Consider the following 21501-nt stretch of genomic DNA (forward strand, 5'->3'; position numbering starts at 1 on the left):
TTTAAAACAAGCAAACACCAGTGGAAGCGTGAAGAGCAGAAAAAAGGCCCATAAGCCATTTTATTAAATCCTCACCCACTGACTGGGCGAGATTCTCCGAGTAAACCGCTCTCGTTCCCACAGCATCGACACCACGCAGAAGTGCACAGCGCTGCTGTTTCACAACACCAATGCTCTTCCCACTGTCGTTTTGCCCAAGAACTTCTGTGCGATAAAATATTGGAAAACTTCTAATTGATGTATTAACAGCTTCCTATAAAACCAGGAAACAACTGTGCACAGAAGCCTCCCTTCTCTGTTGTTGATTCACCATATAGTTTAAGTTTAATAAAACTTAATTGCATAATTTATCAAAAGATTGCATACAGCTTTTAAAGCTGGAAGGGGAGATCCGGGCTTATATCCATACCTGGAAATACAGCAGTAGCGTCCACAACTTAATTTATGCAACATATGATAAATACCATGAAATCAAATGCATCTCAATTATGTGCCGCGGTGCTTATTCTAAATCCAGCTCCAACTCGAGGTTTGGCAGTGCCTGCTGAAGGACGCGAACAGTAGTTTCTTTCTCTCTTATTCCAGGGAGGTCACTCAGATACAAATATTCCAGGTTCCTATAAATATTTAAAAAGAAAAGTCAGCAACTACTATTTAACTGTTGACACAGAAATTAGACAATGGATCATTCCACCACAGTTATTTTGGGTATTTTAAAAGGTAACTGGTTCTAATGGAAGGTAGGGTTTTTTTCTGAAGTCGCTGCTTAAGGTTTTTAGCTCAGCCATAAGTTCAGTCCTTCTACACAGCTTAAAAAGACCTGCCCCAAGACCTTTATGGCCACAGTGAGCAGGAGACAACCAAGCGATGGGAGCAGCGTGAGGTGTAGAAGGACAACAAATGTGACAGGACACCGTCAAAGCCTGCCCTGGAACGGAACTGCAGCGGGGGGATCAGGAGGAGAAACCAAGGTGACTGTTAATTACTTCTCCTCAAGCGAAACCCACCTCGTGTGCCAAGGTGAAAGGAAGCTGCACACGTTCAAAGGTTGTGTGTTGGCAGCAAGCACGTGTCCTGCTCTACTTGGTGCAGCAATCAGCGCTGCGTAAGTTACTCAAGCGTAAAGGGGAGATGCTGTGCTCAGCTCAGCAGGCAGAAGCACAACTATGGATTCGCTGCAGCGGGGGACACTGGTGTCCTCAGCTGCACGACTCCCTGACGCCAGCCTAAAAAGGCTGATTAATATGTAAATGTTACTCCACGCGTCTTTTCAGAGCTATCCACAACACCGCCTTCAACCACGCTTGAAGAAATGTTTTCTGCAGTGGTAGTGCCACCCCTGCTCGGTCCCCAAGCCCCAAAACATTCAGATTTCGGCCCCTCCAGTCAACGCAACCCCCAAACAGCGGGGGGGGTAACAGCCAGGAGAGCTCAGCAGCTCACGTACGTCAACTTGTGAAGCGCGATGATGCCTTTGTCTGTGACGTTCCCACAGGAAATGATCTGCAGCTGGAGGAGACTCTTCTGGAGATTCTTCGTCTCGCTGAGCCTCCGCAGACACTCGTCCTGTATGTAAATACACTTCTGCAGCTTGATTTCAGTAACGTGTTCAAGACCATCTGGAAAGAGAAAAATGAGTATTTGCTTCAGAATACCAGGACCAACCTGTACTGGTTGTTCTCAGTTTAGCAACTGCCTCCAAAACCACACAGCAACAGGCTCCTCGACACAGTGGGGCCGTAACGCACAATGAAGCTCCGAAGTCCCTTTACATTACTTCAAGTGTATGAACATTCCAGGGTTTGTACCCTTTTGGTGAGATTCTAAGAGCTTTGACATGGGCAAGTAACAAAAATAATTCTGCAAGTTTGGGAGATAAACAATGACTGTGAATTAGGAACACAATAACGCAGAAAATTCCAGGTCCCCTGCCAATAAAAAAAAAAAAAAGGTCTCTTTCCCATTGTGTTTTTTGTTATTCAAAGGAGACCTGAAACACTTTTAAATCTCTTTTTTTTTTTTTGGCAAGAAACTGAGAGCTTGCCTTTTTTTTTCTTTGAAAACATCATAAATGCCTGGAGAACAAGCAGTATTATGACTTCACAAGCACCAAAACCATCACTTGGTTTAGAAGAAAAAGAATACTTAAAGTAGTGCTTTCTTGCTACCAACTACTTAACTATGAACTCAACGAAATAGCAAATCTTTGTCGCACTTCCTTAGCACTACTGTCACTTCAGGTAAGGGCTGATGAAGTTCCCAATCTCTTTCTGCTTCACAGCACACCTCCAGCAAAATCTTCATCAACTGATGAATATTTCTAAAGCCACTTTAAGGAAAAAAGAAAAAAGAGGTGTTCAAGGCCAGGCTGGACGGGGCTTTGAGCAACCTGGTCTAGTGGGAGGTGTCCCTGACCATGGCAGGGGGTTGGAACAAGATGGTCTTTAGGGTCCCTTCCAACCCAAACCATTCTGTGGAAAAAAATAAAAGGAAAAAAAAAAAAAGACTTCAAAAGATTTCTCTATATCTTACTAAGGAATGAGAAAATGACCCAGTTATTCATATTTTGATGCAACTGAAAGAACTAAGACCATTCGGTATAATCTGTGCACAGCTGTGTCTACGTTACCCAAATAGTCAAATCCTCTGTACATGATGCAAGAGTCCGTGGCATTAATTGCTTCTATCTTGTATTTCCCCAGGGGCCCCGTTGGGAGGCCGTTGTAGTCCTGCTGCCACTTCTGAAAGCCTTGATAGCGCACCAGGGCACCGCATCGCAACAGCCACTCTGAAGCCGCCCTGTCAGGGCCAACAGCCTTTATACGTTCGTAGTCCACCCTGCCAAGACAGAAACAGCATTCACACACTTTCCATAACGTGTCAGATTTATTGTCTTTACGATAACACTACTGCCCAACACATACTTCGTTAGGTGCATAAGATGTCAGGAAAGTAAGAATAGGATTTACTGGAATTATTTGGATTGTGCTGGTTCTTAATCAGTCTGACGTGAGTTTCTTTTAACTAATTTTAAATGGCAGATTCTTTTAGTAAAAAAAGAAAGACGACTTAACCCTTCTGTTTTGTTTCCTTCCATGGCTGTAAGGAGAGATAAAAAACACCTTTCTCTGCCTAAAGTAAAGCTCTACAACTGAAAATTTGTTTTTTCAAATTTTATTTGTTCACAGCAACTCCCAAACACCGATTATATAAAAACCTCTAATTGCTTGTCACACATATGTCATTCCTGAAGTCTTTTTTTCCTCAACGATCACAACTTTTCAAAAAGACGCACTTCAGCAATTAGCTAAAATCCTTGGGTCCCTTCAGGACAAGGATATCTTTCTTAGTCTGGTGAGGAATGCTGAAGACAGAAGCAGAGACCTGGAAGAGACTCGTGTCTGGTTGAGCTTCCCGCCCCATTATAGTGAGCCGCTACACCACAGAGCTAGAAAGATGTAAGGCAAAACTATTAGCTACTGGCAGAAGTTATGGGCAAAGAAAGAGTTTCAGAGAGAAAGGCTTTATCCTTCTAGAAGTAAACGTGAAACCCTTGTGTGGCTGAATCCCATTGTAAAGGATGGGCTGGTTACATGCTTTTCTGAGTAAATAAAGGCAGCCTGGTTGGGCTGCTGGCTTAAATGCAGTCGGGGGGCAAAGGAAGACTGGCATTTAGGTAGAGAATCCCCACGGCCAGCTTGTGTCGGGGAGGGAGCAAAGCACACACCTCCCTCTGGAAGGTCACAGCCTTGTCACTGGAAACGGGCAAAGAATGACCCCTGCCAAGCATCCACATCCACTCTGGGGGGAAGAAGTGCACTGATAATAAAAAATATAATAGAAAACCTTCTCTCCACCCCTGGGACGTAACGCTCCCTGCTTCACAAACCGCGCCGTGGGTCTGTGGGGCCCGTTAATTGACTTGTGCACATCCCATCACTCTTACTTGTTGAAGACGGCGTTCAGCCATCCCCAGAAGCGTCTGCGGGCGCCCGGCGGCGGCACCTCGCTTAGGCTGCACACCGGATGCATGAGCCTTCCCCACAGCACCATGTTCTTGAAGCAAAGGAGACAGGGCGATGTTATTCGGAGCGGCAGTGGTAGGTCGGGCGGCCCGTACCCGGCCTCCCCTCAAGGCCTAACCCGCTCTGTCAGCCCAGCAGGCGGGAGGGCTGACAGGGGAAGCCCCGGCGATCAGCGCCCTGAGGGGAGGCTCCGGCGCCGCCTCAGGGTTCGCCCCGCCGCCGCCCTCCCGGAATCGCCTCCCGCGGGGCTGCCCCCAAGCAAAGAGCAGACGAAGGGACCCGGCCCGGCCCGGCCCTCACCGCCGCGGCGGCGGAGGGGACGCGGAGGAGGAGCCCGTCCCGCCGTGTAATCACCGCCCCCAAGATGGCGGCGGCGGCGCTGCGGCGGCAGCGGGCGGCGGGCGGCGGGGCTGCAGAGCTATGGCAGGCCCAGCGCCGCCAGCGTAGGTGAGGCGGCGGGCCGGGAGCGGCGGACGGCCCGGCCCCGGCCCCGGCCCCGGCCCCCTCACGGCGGGAGGGTGGCCATGGGGGGCCGGGCCGAGCCGTCGCCCTGCCCTCAGGATCGGGGCGAGCTCACGGCCCGTGTCTGTCTGTCTGTCTGTCTGTGCAGCACGTTCGACGTGGCGGTGGTGGGCGCGGGAATCGTGGGGCTGGCCTCGGCCCGGGAGCTCGTCCGGCGGCACCCCTCGCTCGCCTTCGCTGTGCTGGAGAAGGAGAAGGAGCTAGGTATGGTGCCGGTGCGGCTTCCTCAGCCCTGTGCTTGGGGTCACCTGGTGCCCGTCTGTCAGAAGTCTTCACTGGCACAGATACTCACCAAAGCCTCAGTATTTCATGAACCTACGTGTAAAGGGAAGCTCAGGTTTTGGGTGGACGGGCAGCTGTGGGAGAGCATCTGTCCTCGTTGCTGGAGCAGGAGAAGAGAGAGCTCCAGGGAGACCTTAGAGCCCCTTCCAGTACCTAAAGCCTACAAGAAAGCTGGAGAGGGACTTTTCCCAAGGGCATGTAGTGATAGGACAAGGGGTAATGGCTTCAAACTGATAGAGGGGAGATTTAGATGAGATCTGAGGGAGAAATCCTTGGCTGTGAGGGTGGTGAGCCCCTGGCCCAGGTTGCCCAGAGAAGCTGTGGCTGCCCCATCCCTGGAGGGGTTCAAGGCCAGGCTGGATGGGGCTTGGAGGAACCTGGTCTGGTGGGAGGTGTCCCTGCCCAGGGCAGGGGGTGGCACTGGGTGATCTTTAAGGTCCCTTCCAACCCAAACCATTCTGTGATTCCCCCTGGGAAGAGCATCCTCGTTCCTGGTTTTGCCCTGACAGGGGATTTCATCCTCCCTTCGCCCAAGGACATGCCCTTCAGTGGAGAAGCAGAGCTGTCAACAGCCTGTGCTTCACTGCTGGGACTTCAGGTTGGGACTTTAAGTTAAGAAAGACTGAACATTGCTGCTTCATTGATTGAAAGCGGCAGGTCTTACTGGGCTAGGATTTTGGGGAAAAGGACAAGGAGGGTGAACGACTCGAGTAAGGAGCAGTGCAGGTTGCAGAGGGGCAAGGACAGGTCTGGTTTAGTGCCACATGGAGCAGGAGGCAGAGGATCAGCTAAGAAATGGTGCCAGGGTGGCTTTTTGGTGGGGCATGAGGAGAAGAGTGAACAGCAAATGGTAATGGCTGGTGGGTAGAGAGGGAGGGCCGGGAAGTAGAGCTGCTTGAAAATGTCTGGGAGCTGCTGGTCTGGGCAAAGTCTATACCTGGCAATTAATTGCCAGAACTGTAAACCACAGCCATTTGCCTTGTGTTTCTGCATATCGCTGTATAGGCTGTGCAAGGTGCCGTGATTTGCATGGCAGGTTGAAGGCAAAGAGCTAACACAGGGATCACTGGGAAATTATTGTGAGATGCTGACCCAGCATTAGCCAGGGTAAAATGACACAGTGCCCAGCGTTGCCTGCTTACACAGGACACGGGAAATCTTGAGCCACTCTGCACCTGGGCTTTGAAATAAGAAAGAACGAGCCCTCTTGCTTCATTGTTTGAAAGGTTTTCTGATTCTCTCAAGTACGAGCACAGGTTCATCATAGTCTTCTCATGCAGATACCCAGTCACTCAGGGGAGGTAGGAGCAACCCCAAGCGATCACGTCAGCAGATAACTCAAAATAAGACCTGTCAGCCCAAGGTCTCGCTTTAAATAGCTCCACCAGCCAGGTTACACATTGCTCTTGAGATGTTGCATGTGTGATATGAAGTGGCTTTTTATCCCCAAGATGAGACCTGCAGGACGTCCTTAACAGGCGTGTGAGTGCAAAGCAGGAATGACCTTTGGGAGTCAATATTTTAAGAGGCAGAACCTGCACAAATTACTTCAATGAAAATGTTTGTGATACTTTTCACCTCTATTTTACTTAGTTACAAGGAGGAAATAGCAACTTGATCCAGTTCACAAATACTCGAAAAGTCTACCAGGCCTTGCCAGCATGTCCAAAGAAATGGAAGATTGCACAGACATTATGTTAGATGAGCCCTTTAAGGATGCCTTTCATTTTAAAAATTGAGTATCTTAAAAATAATTTTACCATGTAAAAAATTTTGGTTGATTGGCCTCCAGTTGTAGCTCTTGGAGGAAAAACTTGTGACTTTTTTTTTTTTTCTTTCCCCTGTAGATTCAACACATTGCGAGCTGTGATGGTTTATTATTAACTGGGTCTTGCTATGTCAGTATTTTTCTAGGCTTTTGAGACCAAGGGAGGAATTCTGTTTGCTGTGCAGTTACCCTATTTAAGCATCTCTTGTTGTAACGCAGATTTAGGGTCAGACCTCAAATTGCTCGCTCTTCTGACAGCCAAAGCAATTAAAGTACGAACCAATTGCGGGAACGTGTATTTTAATAATGTATTTTTCTTTCTATTTAGCTCATCACCAGAGTGGACATAACAGTGGTGTGATTCACAGTGGGATTTACTACAAACCCGGATCTCTGAAAGCCAAGCTGTGTGTGCAGGGTGCAGCCCTCTGCTACGAGTACTGTGACCAGAAGGGAATACCATATAAACAGTGTGGGAAGGTACAGGAACTGCTCTGTGTTCTGACTTTACCTTTGGAAACTGAGACTATATAATGTATGTTACAATGTATAGCACAGGCCCACTTGCGGTCTTTCTCCCAAGAGATGAGTTTCTGCAACACTTACAACCCTCAGGATGAATGTGTCTCTTTGTTTTCTTCTTTCCAGCAACTCAAATCAGTTCCTTTTCTGTATTAATAATAATTCTCCTTATCTGGGGGCTAAACCCAGATAAATGGTGGAAGCCAGGCCCCATGGAGGGGAACTTGTGTAATTCCAAGACACGCTAAGGCTCTCAGTATGTGCATGCCATGCTGCTTGGCGTATCGGGCTCCAGAAAGATTCCATGACTTGAAAACAGCTCCAGGTGTCACCTGGCTACATGCATTTATGCCATGTGACATCCAGCTAACTCAACCTGAAATGCTGAGGACAGAAGAGTGGCTGTACTGATTCAGCTTGGGGTCTGCTCAACCCCATATCCTGTTTCTGGAAGTGTCTATAAAACAGAGGCCCAGAAGGAATGAAAATAGGACAAGCAAATTATTAATTCTCCCAGCTTCCAACTATTTTCAGCTCAGGTTGTTTTCTGAGCCTGATCTGTTTTGTCTGTAGTGGATTTCTCTTCCAAGTATTTTTCAATTAAAACCTTTTGCATCAGAGCATCCTTTGATGAGCAGTTGCAGAGATGAACAACCCACTGCGTGAAGAGTTATGTCATTTTGAAACTGGCTCCTATAAGCTTCATCTGATGGTCTGTAGCCCTTCTGTTAGAAGAGGCGGTGAACAGTTGTGTGCTCATTCTCCATGTTGCACATGTCCCCATCTCCCATTATGTCCCCATCTCCCCCAAAGTCATCTCTTCCAGATGGTGAGTCTTAGTCTGCTCAGACATTCATCTTAGAGAAGCTTTTTCATTACTTTCTCCACCCTGTCTTTGTTCTTTGAGCCGTTTCTAGTTTAACACATCTTTGATACAAGATGAGGACGAGAACTGTGCACAGCATTTGAGGTGTGGTCAGACTCTGGATTTTTGCCATGAAATAGTAGAGTTCTCTCTGTTACCCTGTGTCCTTTTCCTGGTTGCTCCTAACATTCAACTTAGGGCTTTTCAGCTGTCACTAGGCATTGAGCTGATGTTTCCATAGGATTGTCTATCCTAACCCCAAGATCTTGATCCTGAGTGATAACTTTGAACTTGGATTCCATCATTTTATACGTGAGGCTGCAACTGCTTTTTCTGTCGTCATCATTCCACATTTACCTGCACTGAATTTCATCTGCCTTTTTATTAGTCCCTCATTCACCTCAGAAGGTCCCTCTGCCGATCTTTACAGTCACCTCTTGTCTGAAACACCTTGAGTCACTTTAAACCATCATTGGACTTTCTCACCTCCCTGCCCCTTTCCAGGCTGCTCATAAATCTCCTGGACAGCCTGAGCCTTTCTCTTAAAAGTGCAATGCTGATGTGAGAAGCGCCCCGTCAAGGTCCCGTAGCTCAGCACCCCCTGGGAGCTGGGTGCAGATCTCTCCCAGCTCTGGGGCGCAGAGCAGAGATCCCTGGACATGGCAGTGTCGATGGGCCCTGCACCAGGGCTGGTGGCGGTTGTCCTGGCCTGGCTGCACACAGCGCCGTGTTCGTGCTGAGCTCCCTCTGCTGCAGCGCTCGTCACAAGATGGCACTGTGGATTTGCTCAGCGATATACCTGAAGTTACAAGCCTGCTCTCAACTCAAAGCACCAAACCAGCAGACTTGCTCTGTGGGAGCCAGTTTGAGCTTGGGCGGGGCTAGCACTGGCCCAGCAGCATTGTTGGTCCTTTGCTGACACTGGATTTGTGTACTTCTGGATCGCCTTCCCCAGCAGCGTTTATTCCAGGGGAGACGATGTTGAGGCTTTACAGCTTGTTTTACATAAAGCAGCCCCAGGCTTGGAGACCTTAGAACCATAGAATTGCCTAGGTTGGAAGGAACCTTTCAGATCATTGAGACCAACCATCAACCTAAGTCTGACAAAACCCATCACTAAACCATATCTCTAAGCACTATGTCTACCTGTCTTTTAAATATCTCCAGGGATGGTGCCTCAAACACGTTAGTGCCTTCTCAGTGCAAAGATGCCTGTGTTGGCAGACCTGAGCTGGGCCTTGCAGGTGTATGGTCCATGCGAACTTGGCACAGACAATTCACAGTCTGGATAGATCTCTTGTGATAGTTGTGAGCTAACTACATGGTGAAATGAAGTGAAGCTGGTGCAATTCAGTTTAGACACCATGTCAGAACACCTCCTTACTCTTGTATTGAGACTGTTTGAGATCTGTACATCCTGGGTTAAGTTCAGTTTTATTGTTGGAAGCATCCTAGTGGCTCTTTAAAGTCATATTCTCTTCTTTGACATTCAGATTTGTAGTCTCATGGTACTTTTAGCAAATATTATCCATTGATAGTAACTTAAACTACAGTTTAGCATTTGTTTTTCGCTCTCCTTAATATATTAGTGCTTTCTTAGTAATAGTAGGTATTTATAGAATCTTGTGCCACTAATGGCACAAACCACATTTTTTCCCACCTTGAATTATAATTTACTACTCACTCATTCCCTGCTGCTTGCTTGGGCTTGGTGCCAAACCTGAACTGACTTTGTATGTTTTGCTCACTGGTGTGCCTTGTTATCTTTTCTGAAGCTAATTGTAGCTGTGGAACAAGATGAAATTCCAAGACTCAAAGCTCTGTATGAAAGAGGGCTGCAGAACAACGTCCGAGGTCTGAAACTGATTGGAGCAAAAGAAATACAAGCGAAAGAGCCCTTCTGCAGGGTAAGGGATTCACTTATTTTTATTTGGCATGTAAGACCTCAGTCTCTCAGGTGATATTATTTTTTTCATGTAACATAAATATGTTTCTGGCCTTGAGGTAATTTGCATGGTTGACAAGTTCAAAAGAGACTGAAAACCCAGAAGAAATATAATTGCCAACAAAAATAAATTTGTTTCTTTCTGGAACTTTTTAGCTCAGCCTACTCCTTCATATGCCTTTGCCATTACATACACATCAGACCAGGTCTAACACAACATAAGGTGACCCTGCAGAATCTTTCTTGGTGACGCTTTCACCTCAGGTTTCTCCTGCTCACCTGTTCTCATTCCCGTGCTCCTCAGTTCATAGTTTGTCAGCGCTCTGTGTACTGAAGTCCTAAAGAGCTGCTGCACTAATTGCCAATGATGTGCTGGCTGTTTCGTAAGGGCTGTCATTCACAAATTAGAGAGCAGGTAATGTGTTTCACTCGCAGCCTACGAAAGGAATTGGAATTATTTGAGTCAGAGTAGGAGTCCCATAGTCCCTGCGTAGAACTGAATTTATAGGCAAATGGACAGAGCCTACAAGTTGTTCAAGCTTCATCCTTTTCCTAGTTTTACGCAGTTGTGTCCTCCCTGATGTATACACTCCAAAACAAAAAAACAGTCCTCCCACCAATGACAAGGAGTGATTTATTTTTTTAATCTTTTTTTTTTCCCCCCTTCTCCTTGCAGGTGCTTGCTTGTATGTTTTTGTGGTTGATAAGCAGATTTTGCTTTGCCCAAGTTAGAGTTGCTATATCTGAGTTCATGCTGAGGTGATTCTGCTCCTTCCCACTGCAGTTATTTAACTTACAATAAAGCTTGATAGTGCAGCAATGAAAATTCCTTCCCAGCTGTAAGTGCGGACTTGGATGGAGCCAGTTTCAATCCAGTTGCTTCCTACACATGTGATTGTTATGTAGCACTTCTCAGCCTGTTTATTTTCACAGCAGGAGAAATGAGAGTAGTTTATGGAATCCAGATCTGTTGTTGTTTAATATATCTTTGATTGAGAGGAAAATCTGGATGTAAATTCCCGATACTGTTTCATCTGGCAGCTTGCTATTGGTGTAGCTACAGGACTCATTGCTTACGAGTGATTGTAGGCACAGACAAAAGTTTTCTGGAGAGGAATCTTTTTTATCTTTATTTCTTGTAAACATTTTGTGTCCGCTCCCTATAACATTCTTTGCGTGTTCAAGATCCAGCTGAGCGTTTCCTTCTGCAAATGAGCAGATTCAGATGGGTCTTAACTACAGTTGCTTTGATTTCCTGAGCTGAGTCCTTTCCTCCTAAGTGAAGGGAACTTGAGTAGCGTTATAAAACATTGCACTGTATCTCAAGTGGAGAGGAAGGTTCTGTGTAAGACACAGTTTTGCCAACCAGTCTGGTTGTTTTGGGCATGAAAATGGCCCCTGCTGTTGTAGTATCTGAGTGACTGACAGTCTTTTACTGTAGTTACACTTGTAGCATCTCTCTGAGATAAAGCAGTCCTACTACCCTTCATTTATAGCTGGAACTAGGTAAATATTGTCGTGCCATCAGGATGATAAAAATTATGTGAGAAACTGAGCCTTTTTGGTATAAAGACATAAAACATCTCTGAGAAACTTTAACAATTCTAGCTACATGCTGGACTTGAACCTTGCTTTCTGCTAGGAGAAGTGTAGGCTGTTGTCTAACTCACAAGAGACTTTCCTCTTTGATGTACAGTGCAGTAAGTGTAGAGATGACAGCTTTTAGCCTGGCAGGAGGCATTGGCAACAGCCATGCATCAGGTAGAACTCCCAAATGAGCATTTGAAGGTGGAACTGTATAGTGCATGGTGGAAAATAAGTACATATATTAGCTGAAGCCAAGGTTAAGTAACCTGTTCTGTCATTAAGCGCTGTGTCAAGAAGACACGTTTATGCTGTGGTTAGTCGATCGCTTAATCCACCGTAAGTAGTTTTCGCCATATTTGTTGTCAGCAAACACGAATGCTGAAGCTGGCACATGGAGGCACTAGGAACGAGCAGCCAGGCATGAAGAGACAACTTTACTCCCTTCTCAACAGCAATGTACATTATTCCAGGTGAAATATTCTCTGTATTGAAGACCAAAGTCCACATACAGCATTCACTATTCTCCTCCTGTATCTTAATACTGTTACAGGGTCTGATGGCCCTCGATTCTCCATATACTGGCATTGTGAATTACAAGCAAGTGGCCCAGTCCTATGCTGAAGACTTCCAGGAAGCAGGTGGGATGATCTTGACTGATTTTGAAGTTACAAACATGGAGATGGCTAAAGAAAGTTCTTCAGAAAGTGAAGATGGTAAGGCAATTTTTTGCCCTCCATTTACTACAGTCCTGGCAAAGATCTTGCTCAAAACACATTTGCTTTAACTGAAATCACATTCCTGAACCTTTCTGTCTCATAGTGAAGAGACAAAAGGCAAAATTACATTAGAGTATCGAGCAAGCTCACTTTTTTTTCTCAGGCAGGTCACCGATCGGCTGAAACATTTAATGCTGATGGAAGAAAATGACAGTAAAAGAAAGAAAGTAGGCTGTTCTCTCCTATTAAAATCAGATTTAGCTGAATATTGCGTGTGTATTCTTGTGATAATGCTTTTTCTTTATCCTGGAAGGCAGGTTGGATCTGTGCTGGTACACATATGAAAGAATTCAAAAAAACCCTATTAATTCCTAAATACAGTTAATGTCCAACAATATCAGTTATGTTAGCAGTAGTTGCTCCATAGCTTGGAGATCTTCCAGTGGAGGAACCCTTAATTGTGACAAGTTGCTTGTTCTGTCAGTTTACATATTCCTGTTACATATTCCATTATGTCCTTCTATTGTCTAATTCTATTACAGGACTGAAATACCCAGTCGTTGTTAGGAACTCAAAGGTAAGAACTAAGTTGAAGATTTAACTGCTTAATAGGAAGCTGTTGCTCCTTTTCTTCAGATGTTTTTTTTGGGACCTGGTGGATTAATCAGCTCTCTAAAAAAAGGGTGAAGTGCTGGTCGTCAGTAATGTAATCACTGTTATCTAGGACTGCTTTTATAAAACAACTGCAATCAATTCTTAGCAATCAGCATGTTCAGATTTTACTGTGTACTGGGAATAATAATGAAAGTGTAACTTTCTCTTTCTGCTGCCTGACTTATGTTTGACTGTATATGTCCCTTATCTTCTTTATTTGCACGTTCTTATGCTTGTTGTTTCCAAGCACTCCTTTTATGACGTACTCATTTGGTGAGAAACACCTGTTTTCATGTTTGCTTTTGGTCTTCAGCATCTATAAAAATGATAAGGAGGTATCTAGAATCATTTTATAATCAGAAAGCCACAAGCTAATTTAGTAAAGCAGGTGCATATACTGTTGTCATTCCTGCAGGTCAGTTAACGCTGCACAGGAAATTTAGTTGTAGCCTTTCTACCTTCAGGAGAGAATATCTGGACTCTCCTTTGAAGGCAGGGCGGGGGGGGACGCTTGTAGGTGACAAGTGTTTTTTTGGTAGATATGTTAAATTTTTGTATGTTGTGTGTTTTGTTTTGTTCTGTTTTTTTTTTTTCCACAGGGTGAGGAAATCTACTGTCGGCACATTGTGACCTGTGCAGGACTTTACTCAGACCGACTGTCTGAGATCAGTGGCTGCAGTCCTGAACCTCGTATTGTGCCCTTCCGTGGAGATTATTTGGTGCTAAAACCTGAAAAGTGCTATATGGTTAAAGGAAATATTTATCCGGTATGTACTCTCTTGTTTGTCTTTCACAGTGTACTCTTAAGAACTGCAAAAACTACCGAAATAAGGGCAATATTACGTGGTTATTTCTGTTAGACTGCAGATAGTGATGCACAATGTGGATGTAGATTCAGTTGCTTTATAACAGGACAGCTTGGTTTTGTTAATTCTTGAGGAACAGGTAGAACAACCATGTGAGAAATTAATTCCAGGGGGATTTTTTTGGTGTTTTTGTTTTTTTTTTAGTAGGGAAAGAATGAAACATTTAGAATTACAGGCACATGCCTGCAAAAGCCTGGCTTCTTTCTTCATGTTATAAAATAAATCTGTAGACAAGATTCAGAAGTCAGTGAGGGATGACAGTAAATAATTAATTACTTAGATGCAGGGTTTAATCTTGGGTGCTAATACCCAAAGCTCGGATTTAGATATTTGCCTCTCAACCTCATCTTTGAATTAGCTTTACTTTATATGACAAAAAATAGACACGGGAGGAAAAGGACAAGTTTTCTGACATCTAATATGGACAAATAGCGTGATGAAGAGGAGCAAACTAGACAGAAAGTGAAGTTAGCAAGGAAGAAAGAATTCTTAGGGCAGCATTTTAGTTAATTTGTGCAATGCATTGAAATACCACCTTTCTGAATATGAACTTAGATTTGCCTGGTAAACACTGGAGCAGGTCACCCTAGGGAAACTGTGGAACCCTGGGCATCGGGTGTTTGTGTGACCTCGTCTCACCTGGGAATGACTCAGGCTCCTGTCTTGGGATGGGAGGGAGCAACTGGCTGGAATTTACCTTTCACCTTGTTTCATGGCTGTGTGAGGATAGCTTGTACCCTTTGAATTTTTTTGTTATGGACAAATATAGTAATAAGATTAGAAAATTGCACGACTCTTAGTGATATGTTACTGGAAAGTCAATGTAGTTTGTGAAGTGGTTGCCCTAAGCTTCGAACGTATTAAAGGCATATTTTTCACAGAAACATCAGTGCACTGAATACAGAAAAGGAACATATCTTAAAGCATTTTTTAGTTATAACAATACTGGGTTTTGAGAAATATACTTGCTTATTTTCAGACTGTAACAGTCACCTCTGTAGTCATCTTTTCTAAATAGCTAAAGATCTTGAAGTGCCAGCGCATGTGGAGGTGTGCTTATTTAATACTTGTATCTGTGTATAGACAGCTTATTTCTGTTTCAGCCTTTGCACACAATTACACTGTATTCCATTCGCAAACAAAAAAGAAACTGCAGATACTTATAGTTCGCATTAATCAGGCTTGCTAACTGCATGTTGTTTTGAGCAATACAGGAATGGTGAGGTTTTCCTAATATTTCCTAACCTATTTTATTACAGTATAATTACTACTGGTGAATAGCATTAGTGTGTCGTTGGTTTTGTTGTGGGTTGATTTATATCCTGAGAAATCATGTGTACTTTTTTTTTCCCTGTTGTTTGTTTTGCTTTTACCTAAGATGCAGCCTTACTTGGCCCTGCTCCATTCTTCAGTGTTTTAAATTAGTTATGTGCTACAACTGCACAATTGACAAGCAGAAAAACCAGCGTGGGGGCCAATTGTATGGTTATATGACTCGAATTTTGTTGTGGTGATTGGAAATAAAATGGTAAATTTAGTTCCTTTTTTCATTAAAAATAGTTATTTCCATTTATTGGGAGGACAACTCCTTTACTGTGTTTTGGTTTGTTTTATTCACTCTCTCACGCAATAACCTGTAAATGTCTGTACTTTCTTCCTCACAAAAGTTTTCTATGTTTCCTGGAGAAGTTTGTTGTCTGGAGTGGTTGTGTGGCTGTTTTCTCTGATCTGGTTTGTAACAGCTGTAATAACTGTTGTATCCCCCTTTAGGTTCCCAATCCTCGATTCCCTTTTCTGGGATTTCATTTCACACCAAGAATGGACGGCAGTGTTTGGCTTGGTCCTAATGCAGTACTAGCCTTTAAGCGAGAGGGCTACAGATTGTTTGACTTCAGCACTGGAGACTTTTTAGATGCTGTAACGTACAGGTAATATTTTGTCTGCTGAGTGCCATTATTTAAACGTCAGCTTAGGACTCCGTGGAAGCTAGTTCTTGTCAAATGTCTGCTTTTGCCAAGTTTTTGGTGTGTTTAAAGACAGTTGTGCTGATAAGGGTGGACTTCTGCAAGGCACTTGACTTCATGTGATCTAATATTTGAATTTTCATAAACTACCAAGACATGTCTCAGCTGGTCTGAGAATGCGGCTGCTCATCGGAAGGTGCTGGTGAGCCATGCTGCTACTAGTGGAGCTCTTCCAGGATTGGTTTTGGTCCCATGCAGTGTAATGTTTTAATCAACCTAGACAGTGTGATTAAAATACTTGCAGAGGATGATTGGAAGAAAGAACACAGAGTGGTCTGAATTGCCGTGTTAAACTTTCTCAGACCATCAATATACGTTTAAAAAATGTCAAAGTGCAAGGAAAATACGTTAAGGGCTGCAAATGCAGTCTGGGAAGCTCTTAGAAAGCATGTCAGAGGAATTAGAAATCATTGCTAAAATTGCAAACAGAAACGAACAGAATATCTGTAGAAGTCGAGAGAATTCTTATTCTTGCTCCTCTATGAAGGGCTAGACAGACCATTACTAAGTGCTCAATTTTAGAAATTAGACATTAGAATGTGAAAATATTGGGGAGGATCCAAGGAGAGGCTGCAAAACAGGTCAGGGAATTGGGGAAAAAAAAATTCTGGCAAAAAGTTCAACTTAATGCAGTTTATTAAAGACAAGACTTGAAAGCATCTTGATCATTGTCTGTAGATTTTTATGCTGGAAGACTTGAGGAAAGCAAGGCAAGCAAACAAGATTTGCAAAGACATAGCAAGATTCATTGACTGAAAGCTGAGGGGTTTGGGAGTGGGACGATCTTTTCAAAATGATTGTGAAAAGAAGTCTCAAGCAGCATGTCAGTCTGCCCGCATGCTTGTGGGTTTTCAGTCTTTTGCCATTTGACTGGCCCAGAGAAAAATCCTGGACATAGGAAGGATGAGTTGAGAGTTAATTCTCAATGAAAGAATGTAAATGAAATGCTACAGCTCTGTAAACAAGGTTTGTTGAAGCAGGAAAGGACAAACACGTATTTCCCAAGTAGAAGTCATGGTCGGATTACTGATGTTAGGAATGGGAATTTTTGCCATGCAGTTACACTTGCTACCTTCTTAGCGTTAGTTTGAGGTGGCTGCATTTATTATACTGCAATTATTTTTTCATTCTACAGTGGGTTATGGAAGCTTGTGCTGAGAAACCTGTCTTACGGCCTGAGTGAAATTTACAGAGCGTGTTTCCTTAGTGCACAGGTAGAGCAACTTCAGAAGTTCATCCCCGAGGTCACCATCAATGATGTACTCAGGTAAAGAAAAATCTTGTTAAACCCAGTGGCTTGTTAAATCTCTTATTTTTAACAGTAGCAAATGTAGCATTAGCTTACTCCCTTCCTCCACCAAAATATGCTACCGAAGCATAGAAGCATTTAGATACTTTCTACAGGAAGGCCTTTTATATTGTGTTTGCTTGTGTATAGGCAAGTTTGATAAATATTTGTGTGACTTTCTACTCTCCCTAGGCTGAAATTCACAGTTGTGACATATTCACCAAAAAGAAAAAGTTTCTTTATCTTAGCAGCACATTCAGTAGCCTGAACATAATCTGAGTTCATAAAGAAGGCAAAACACTAATGAAATTCAGAGGGGAATCCAGACTGTGGGTTGCTACTGAGTGAATATTGACTTAATCATCTCAATAAAATTTTATTCAGCTTCTTAGTGTGTGGAGAGAGAAACTAATTCAAAGGAGTTTAGAAATGCCAAGGAACTGAAGAGACTTGTGAGGAAAGATGAGGCCTTTAAGTTCATGGAGGTGGGTTTAACTGTCCAACAATTTGCAGGGAGAAAATCCAGAATAAGAAAAGCTGGAGCCCAGTAAAAGGGAGTTATCCAGCTGAGGCAGTGTACCATTGGCATGAAACTGATGTTTGACAAGGTTTGCTATTTCAAAACAAAGGGTTTCCTTTCTGAAAAGACAGGGCATGTTAGTGTGTGTGGGGAGGAGAGTAACTTCATAACCAGGAGAGATACAGAAGATCTTCTGCTTGGCTACCTGCCCTTGTTTTACACTAACGACTGTGAGACATCTCCCACTCTGCCTCACAAGCATTAAACTTTCCCTGTGCTCCCCCCAAAAGCCTGACTGGGCTTTGACTCCACAGTCTGCCTTCCTTACTGTTTCCCTGGGCACCTTCACAAGATCAGAACGCAACTGATTTTTCTGACTTCAGGAAACATTTTCTTTCTAATGGTGAGCTCCTCTATTTTGCAGGGGTCCATCCGGAGTGAGAGCTCAAGCATTGGACAGTGATGGAAATTTGGTAGATGACTTTGTATTTGATGGAGGCAGTGGAGATATTGGAAGCAGAATTCTTCATGTCAGAAACGCCCCTTCTCCTGCTGCTACCTCCTCCCTTGCCATCGCAAAAATGATTGCAGATGAAGTGAAGCGAAGATTTGAATTGTGAATGATTGATGGGTGTAGTGCAGTTTTACCCCTCTTATATGTGTAGCAGCTTGTCTGCATTGAATGAACTCTGCAGCCTTTATTGACAAAGATAAAACAGGCAACGTGTTGCTTGCAAGACCAGTGCTGGTATAGCTGTGCAGCGCAAAACCAGCATTTGAAATGTTTGCCTTTGCCAGCCCACAACTTCTCAGCTTGAGGAATAAAGGAGTTATGGTGCCTGGTAAGACCTGGTGCGGTACCGTCATCTGCAAGAAAGAAGCAAACAGCCCCGTCTGCAGTAAAGGTTTGGCCACCTGAGCAGAAACAGCCTGTGGAGGGGCTGGTGCCAGGCACAATGTGAGGGTCTCTCCAAGCAAAATGAGCCATTAGGTGGAGCAGGAAGAGCCTCTGTGGTGGGGTTGCCCACAGGGGCTTCCCACATCTCTGCTCTAAATGTTGCCGCCTCCTCGCGCTCTGGAGAGGCTGTCGATCCTGTGAAAAACCACAAGCATGGGGTGGCTCTCTGTGTGCTTTCTCTCTGACTCCGTTTAAATTGGAGTCTGCAGTCCCCTAGCTTACATTAAAGTAATGGAGATAGAAGGATAAGCCCTGATTAAGGGTTCTGCTGATATGGAATTAAGGGCTTTATCAGAGGCTGAAAAGAATATTCAGAACCTTCTACATGAATGTAGAGTATTTCAGAGAAAAATAAGCCTAACAAGGGATTACCAAATCCAAGTCAATTTAGATAGGCAGTTCAGATATGCTGTCTATCTGATCGCTATCTCTATTTTTTTATAGAGCTGAAATTAAAATATATACATAAACATTTATTTTTCATTTAACTTAAATCTGGGAAGTCAGCACCGATCTGAAATTACTTCGGTGGTTTGGGGCTATTTTTTTCCTTTGAATACTGGTAATGCAAAAGGAGCTCCTCTTCATACAGCATGTTGAGCAATCCAGTGGAAATGGTCTTTGTAAAAGCAAACGTGAAGGGAGGGAAGCTACAGAAACCTGTCTTTATTGAGTCATGTTGCATACTGCTTCCCTTGGAGACCAAACAGCAGTGAGTCAGGAAGGCTGCCCATTTCCCACACGGCTGGCAAGAGGGGAGCTCGGAAAGTGCTGGTTCCTCTTCTGAGCCCTTGTTGATATTTTAAGTTTTATCAACAGTACACCTGGAAGAGAATCTGTGTGGAGAACATGTTTTAAACTAGAGAGAGATGTTAAACAAGTTTGGTACTGAGCTAACCGAGTAGCTCGGTGTGTTCTGCATAATTGCTACAAAAAGAATTACGTGGCCCCAGGGACAGAGTACTTGAGAATACTTTTAAAGCAGATGTTCACAGGATGTTGGGTAATACAGATAATTGTGGGTAGTTTGCTACCAGGCAGTTTGCCATACTCTTTTTTAAAGTTACTTTCTGTGCTCCTCTGACATGCATGAGGGACTGTGTTGGCACAGGAGATCAGGTGTGCTAGCTGATATTTTTACTGTACAGAGCTGAGCCACTTCTAAGAGAGAAAGGGCTTAAACTGTTCTTTTTTCCTCTCTTTTCATTTTTTTTTTTCCCTGGTGACATCTACTTTACCAGAAAAGTGACTCCCGTATAAGGGCAACCTGGAAATTCAAGTTATAAGCCCTTCAAAGAAAAGCTTTAGTTGTTATTCTTAGCCACAATGACACTAGACAGAGATTCAGATATTCCAAATGCTGAAATGCCATACGGCTATGTAAAAGTTCTGTCTTCACAATGGAACAATCATATCTTCACTCCCTGCCAGAAGTGTTGCCTATCAACAGTAAATACTACAAAAGGATTGCAAAAGCAACTTCCTCCCACACGAGGTGTGGCCCTAACGTGTATTAACAGAATAAAGAACATTAAAATGTAAAGCAGTCATATACTATGGTGAATCTTAAGTCAGCACATTTAACTCTGCAGCCTGCTGTGCTTTTAACTCTCAGGAGGCGATTATTTTGGGGTAGAGTTTAACTGAGGCTTTTAAATTATGAATCCTTATGTAGCATTCTGTGAAAGATTTATATTTTTACAGATATAGTTATAAACCGTTTTTAAAGCAGTAACTTCAGGGAATTACGACAATGGAGTTTCATACACAAATCTTGTTGCCCGTGAAGTGTGAAAATGTACGAATATATTTTCTAAAAGGGTCTAATTCACTTCAGTGGCTTAAGAACTGTGCCTTTCTCTCTTATGATTAAAATAGAGTGGTAGTGGGTTTTTTAATTGCTGTAAGGTCTGTGTATTTTTCCCGACTTACAGAAAAGTTTCACTGCTGTTTGCTAATTCTCATCTGAATTAGGCAGCATATAGCTCTATATAATAGGAGTTACTTTATTTAGGGGAGGGGATGACACATGACCAAACTTGTCTTCCTAAAATACCTGTATCTTATCTATCCTTATCACACTTCACAGCTTTTTCTCACACAGGTATGTCTGCAGCGGACAGAACTAGTCTTAAGCCTGATCTGGACCTGTAATGGCATGTAGAATGGTAATTCTTGAAATTATGAATAAATGCATTAGGACAGCTTTGGGCAAACACAATTTATTTCCCCCAAAGTGTCCTGTAAGGTCAGTCCTAAATTCTGGGAAGAGTATGGCGTATCGCATATTTTTTTAAAACATCGCACAGAAATGATGTAGTGCCGCGCGTCATGGCTTACTGGATGGCTGCTCTTGGGAAAACGAGCTCCTTCAGGGCACTTTGGTGAGTCCGGTCACCACTGCAGCACCTTGGAGTGGCTCAGGCTGGCTGGAGAGGAGCAGGGTGTCACCTCCTGAGGAACGCGGGCGTTTGGGGGCTGTGGCAGTGGGTACATGGCGCCAGGTGAGGGCTCACCTCAGCGGGGACATGGGCTTCCAGAGCGGGCATCGCACTATGGCTTCGCCCATCTCACTGCCCTTACCCTGAAGTTGCACCCGGGATTCCCTTTTCCTTTTTCCTCACAGTTTGGGTTTGACGAACAAGTGTCTTCCCACAGAATTAGGTATTTTGTTGGCTCTGATGCAGCAGGAAGGCCGAGACCACAGCGCAAAAGGAGCTGCCACGGCCTCTGCCAGCACCCGTCTCCTCCGGGAAGCCTGTCATCACAAGGGACTGCTGGCAGAAAGGCACTTTTTTTGTTGTTTTTTTTTCCTCCATTTAAGTTATCGAGATTTGAATGCAAAAATGTAAATTCATGAGCCGCAGCCGGGCTCTGTCTGTGGGGAGCCCGCTGTGCCCGGGCGCGGCCGGCAGGGGGCGCCGCGGCGGTGGGCGGGCAGCATGGTGGCGGCGGCGGC

The 21501-nt window shown here is 44.2% G+C and overlaps 2 protein-coding genes across 2 annotated transcripts; one reads left to right on the forward strand and one right to left on the reverse strand.

Moving 5' to 3' along the window:
• Nucleotides 1–33: 33 nt before the first annotated feature.
• DMAC2L (distal membrane arm assembly component 2 like) lies at nt 34–4613 on the reverse strand. Its single transcript, XM_074583580.1, has 4 exons — nt 3947–4613; nt 2630–2838; nt 1448–1619; nt 34–617 (listed from the first exon to the last, which is right to left on the reverse strand). Exons 1-4 carry the CDS (start codon nt 4051–4053, stop codon nt 503–505), a joined length of 603 nt encoding a protein of 200 aa, XP_074439681.1. The 5' UTR covers nt 4054–4613; the 3' UTR covers nt 34–502.
• On the forward strand, nt 4162–20746 carry L2HGDH (L-2-hydroxyglutarate dehydrogenase). Its single transcript, XM_074583578.1, has 10 exons — nt 4162–4472; nt 4636–4751; nt 6926–7077; nt 9760–9891; nt 12067–12229; nt 12775–12809; nt 13486–13653; nt 15523–15680; nt 16912–17043; nt 18009–20746. The coding sequence occupies exons 1-10, from the start codon at nt 4390–4392 to the stop codon at nt 18202–18204; spliced, it is 1335 nt and encodes a 444-aa protein (XP_074439679.1). The 5' UTR covers nt 4162–4389; the 3' UTR covers nt 18205–20746.
• Nucleotides 20747–21501: the final 755 nt, after the last annotated feature.

Source organism: Larus michahellis, chromosome 4 (genome assembly GCF_964199755.1).
Source record: "Larus michahellis chromosome 4, bLarMic1.1, whole genome shotgun sequence".
Lineage (NCBI taxonomy): Eukaryota > Metazoa > Chordata > Aves > Charadriiformes > Laridae > Larus > Larus michahellis.

What these genes read in the sequence shown, in the direction of transcription:
- DMAC2L (XM_074583580.1), bottom strand. Translation starts at nt 4,053, where the DNA reads ATGGTGCTGTGGGGAAGGCTCATGCATCCGGTGTGCAGCCTAAGCGAG. An exon ending in CTGAACGCCGTCTTCAACAA is followed by an intron (nt 2,839 to 3,946) that starts GTAAGAGTGATG and finishes CTGTCTTGGCAG; the next exon opens with GGTGGACTACGAACGTATAA. An exon ending in ATCGCGCTTCACAAGTTGAC is followed by an intron (nt 618 to 1,447) that starts GTACGTGAGCTG and finishes AAATATTTATAG; the next exon opens with GAACCTGGAATATTTGTATC.
- L2HGDH (XM_074583578.1), top strand. Translation starts at nt 4,390, where the DNA reads ATGGCGGCGGCGGCGCTGCGGCGGCAGCGGGCGGCGGGCGGCGGGGCT. An exon ending in CGAAAGAGCCCTTCTGCAGG is followed by an intron (nt 9,892 to 12,066) that starts GTAAGGGATTCA and finishes ATACTGTTACAG; the next exon opens with GGTCTGATGGCCCTCGATTC. An exon ending in TTAAAGGAAATATTTATCCG is followed by an intron (nt 13,654 to 15,522) that starts GTATGTACTCTC and finishes ATCCCCCTTTAG; the next exon opens with GTTCCCAATCCTCGATTCCC.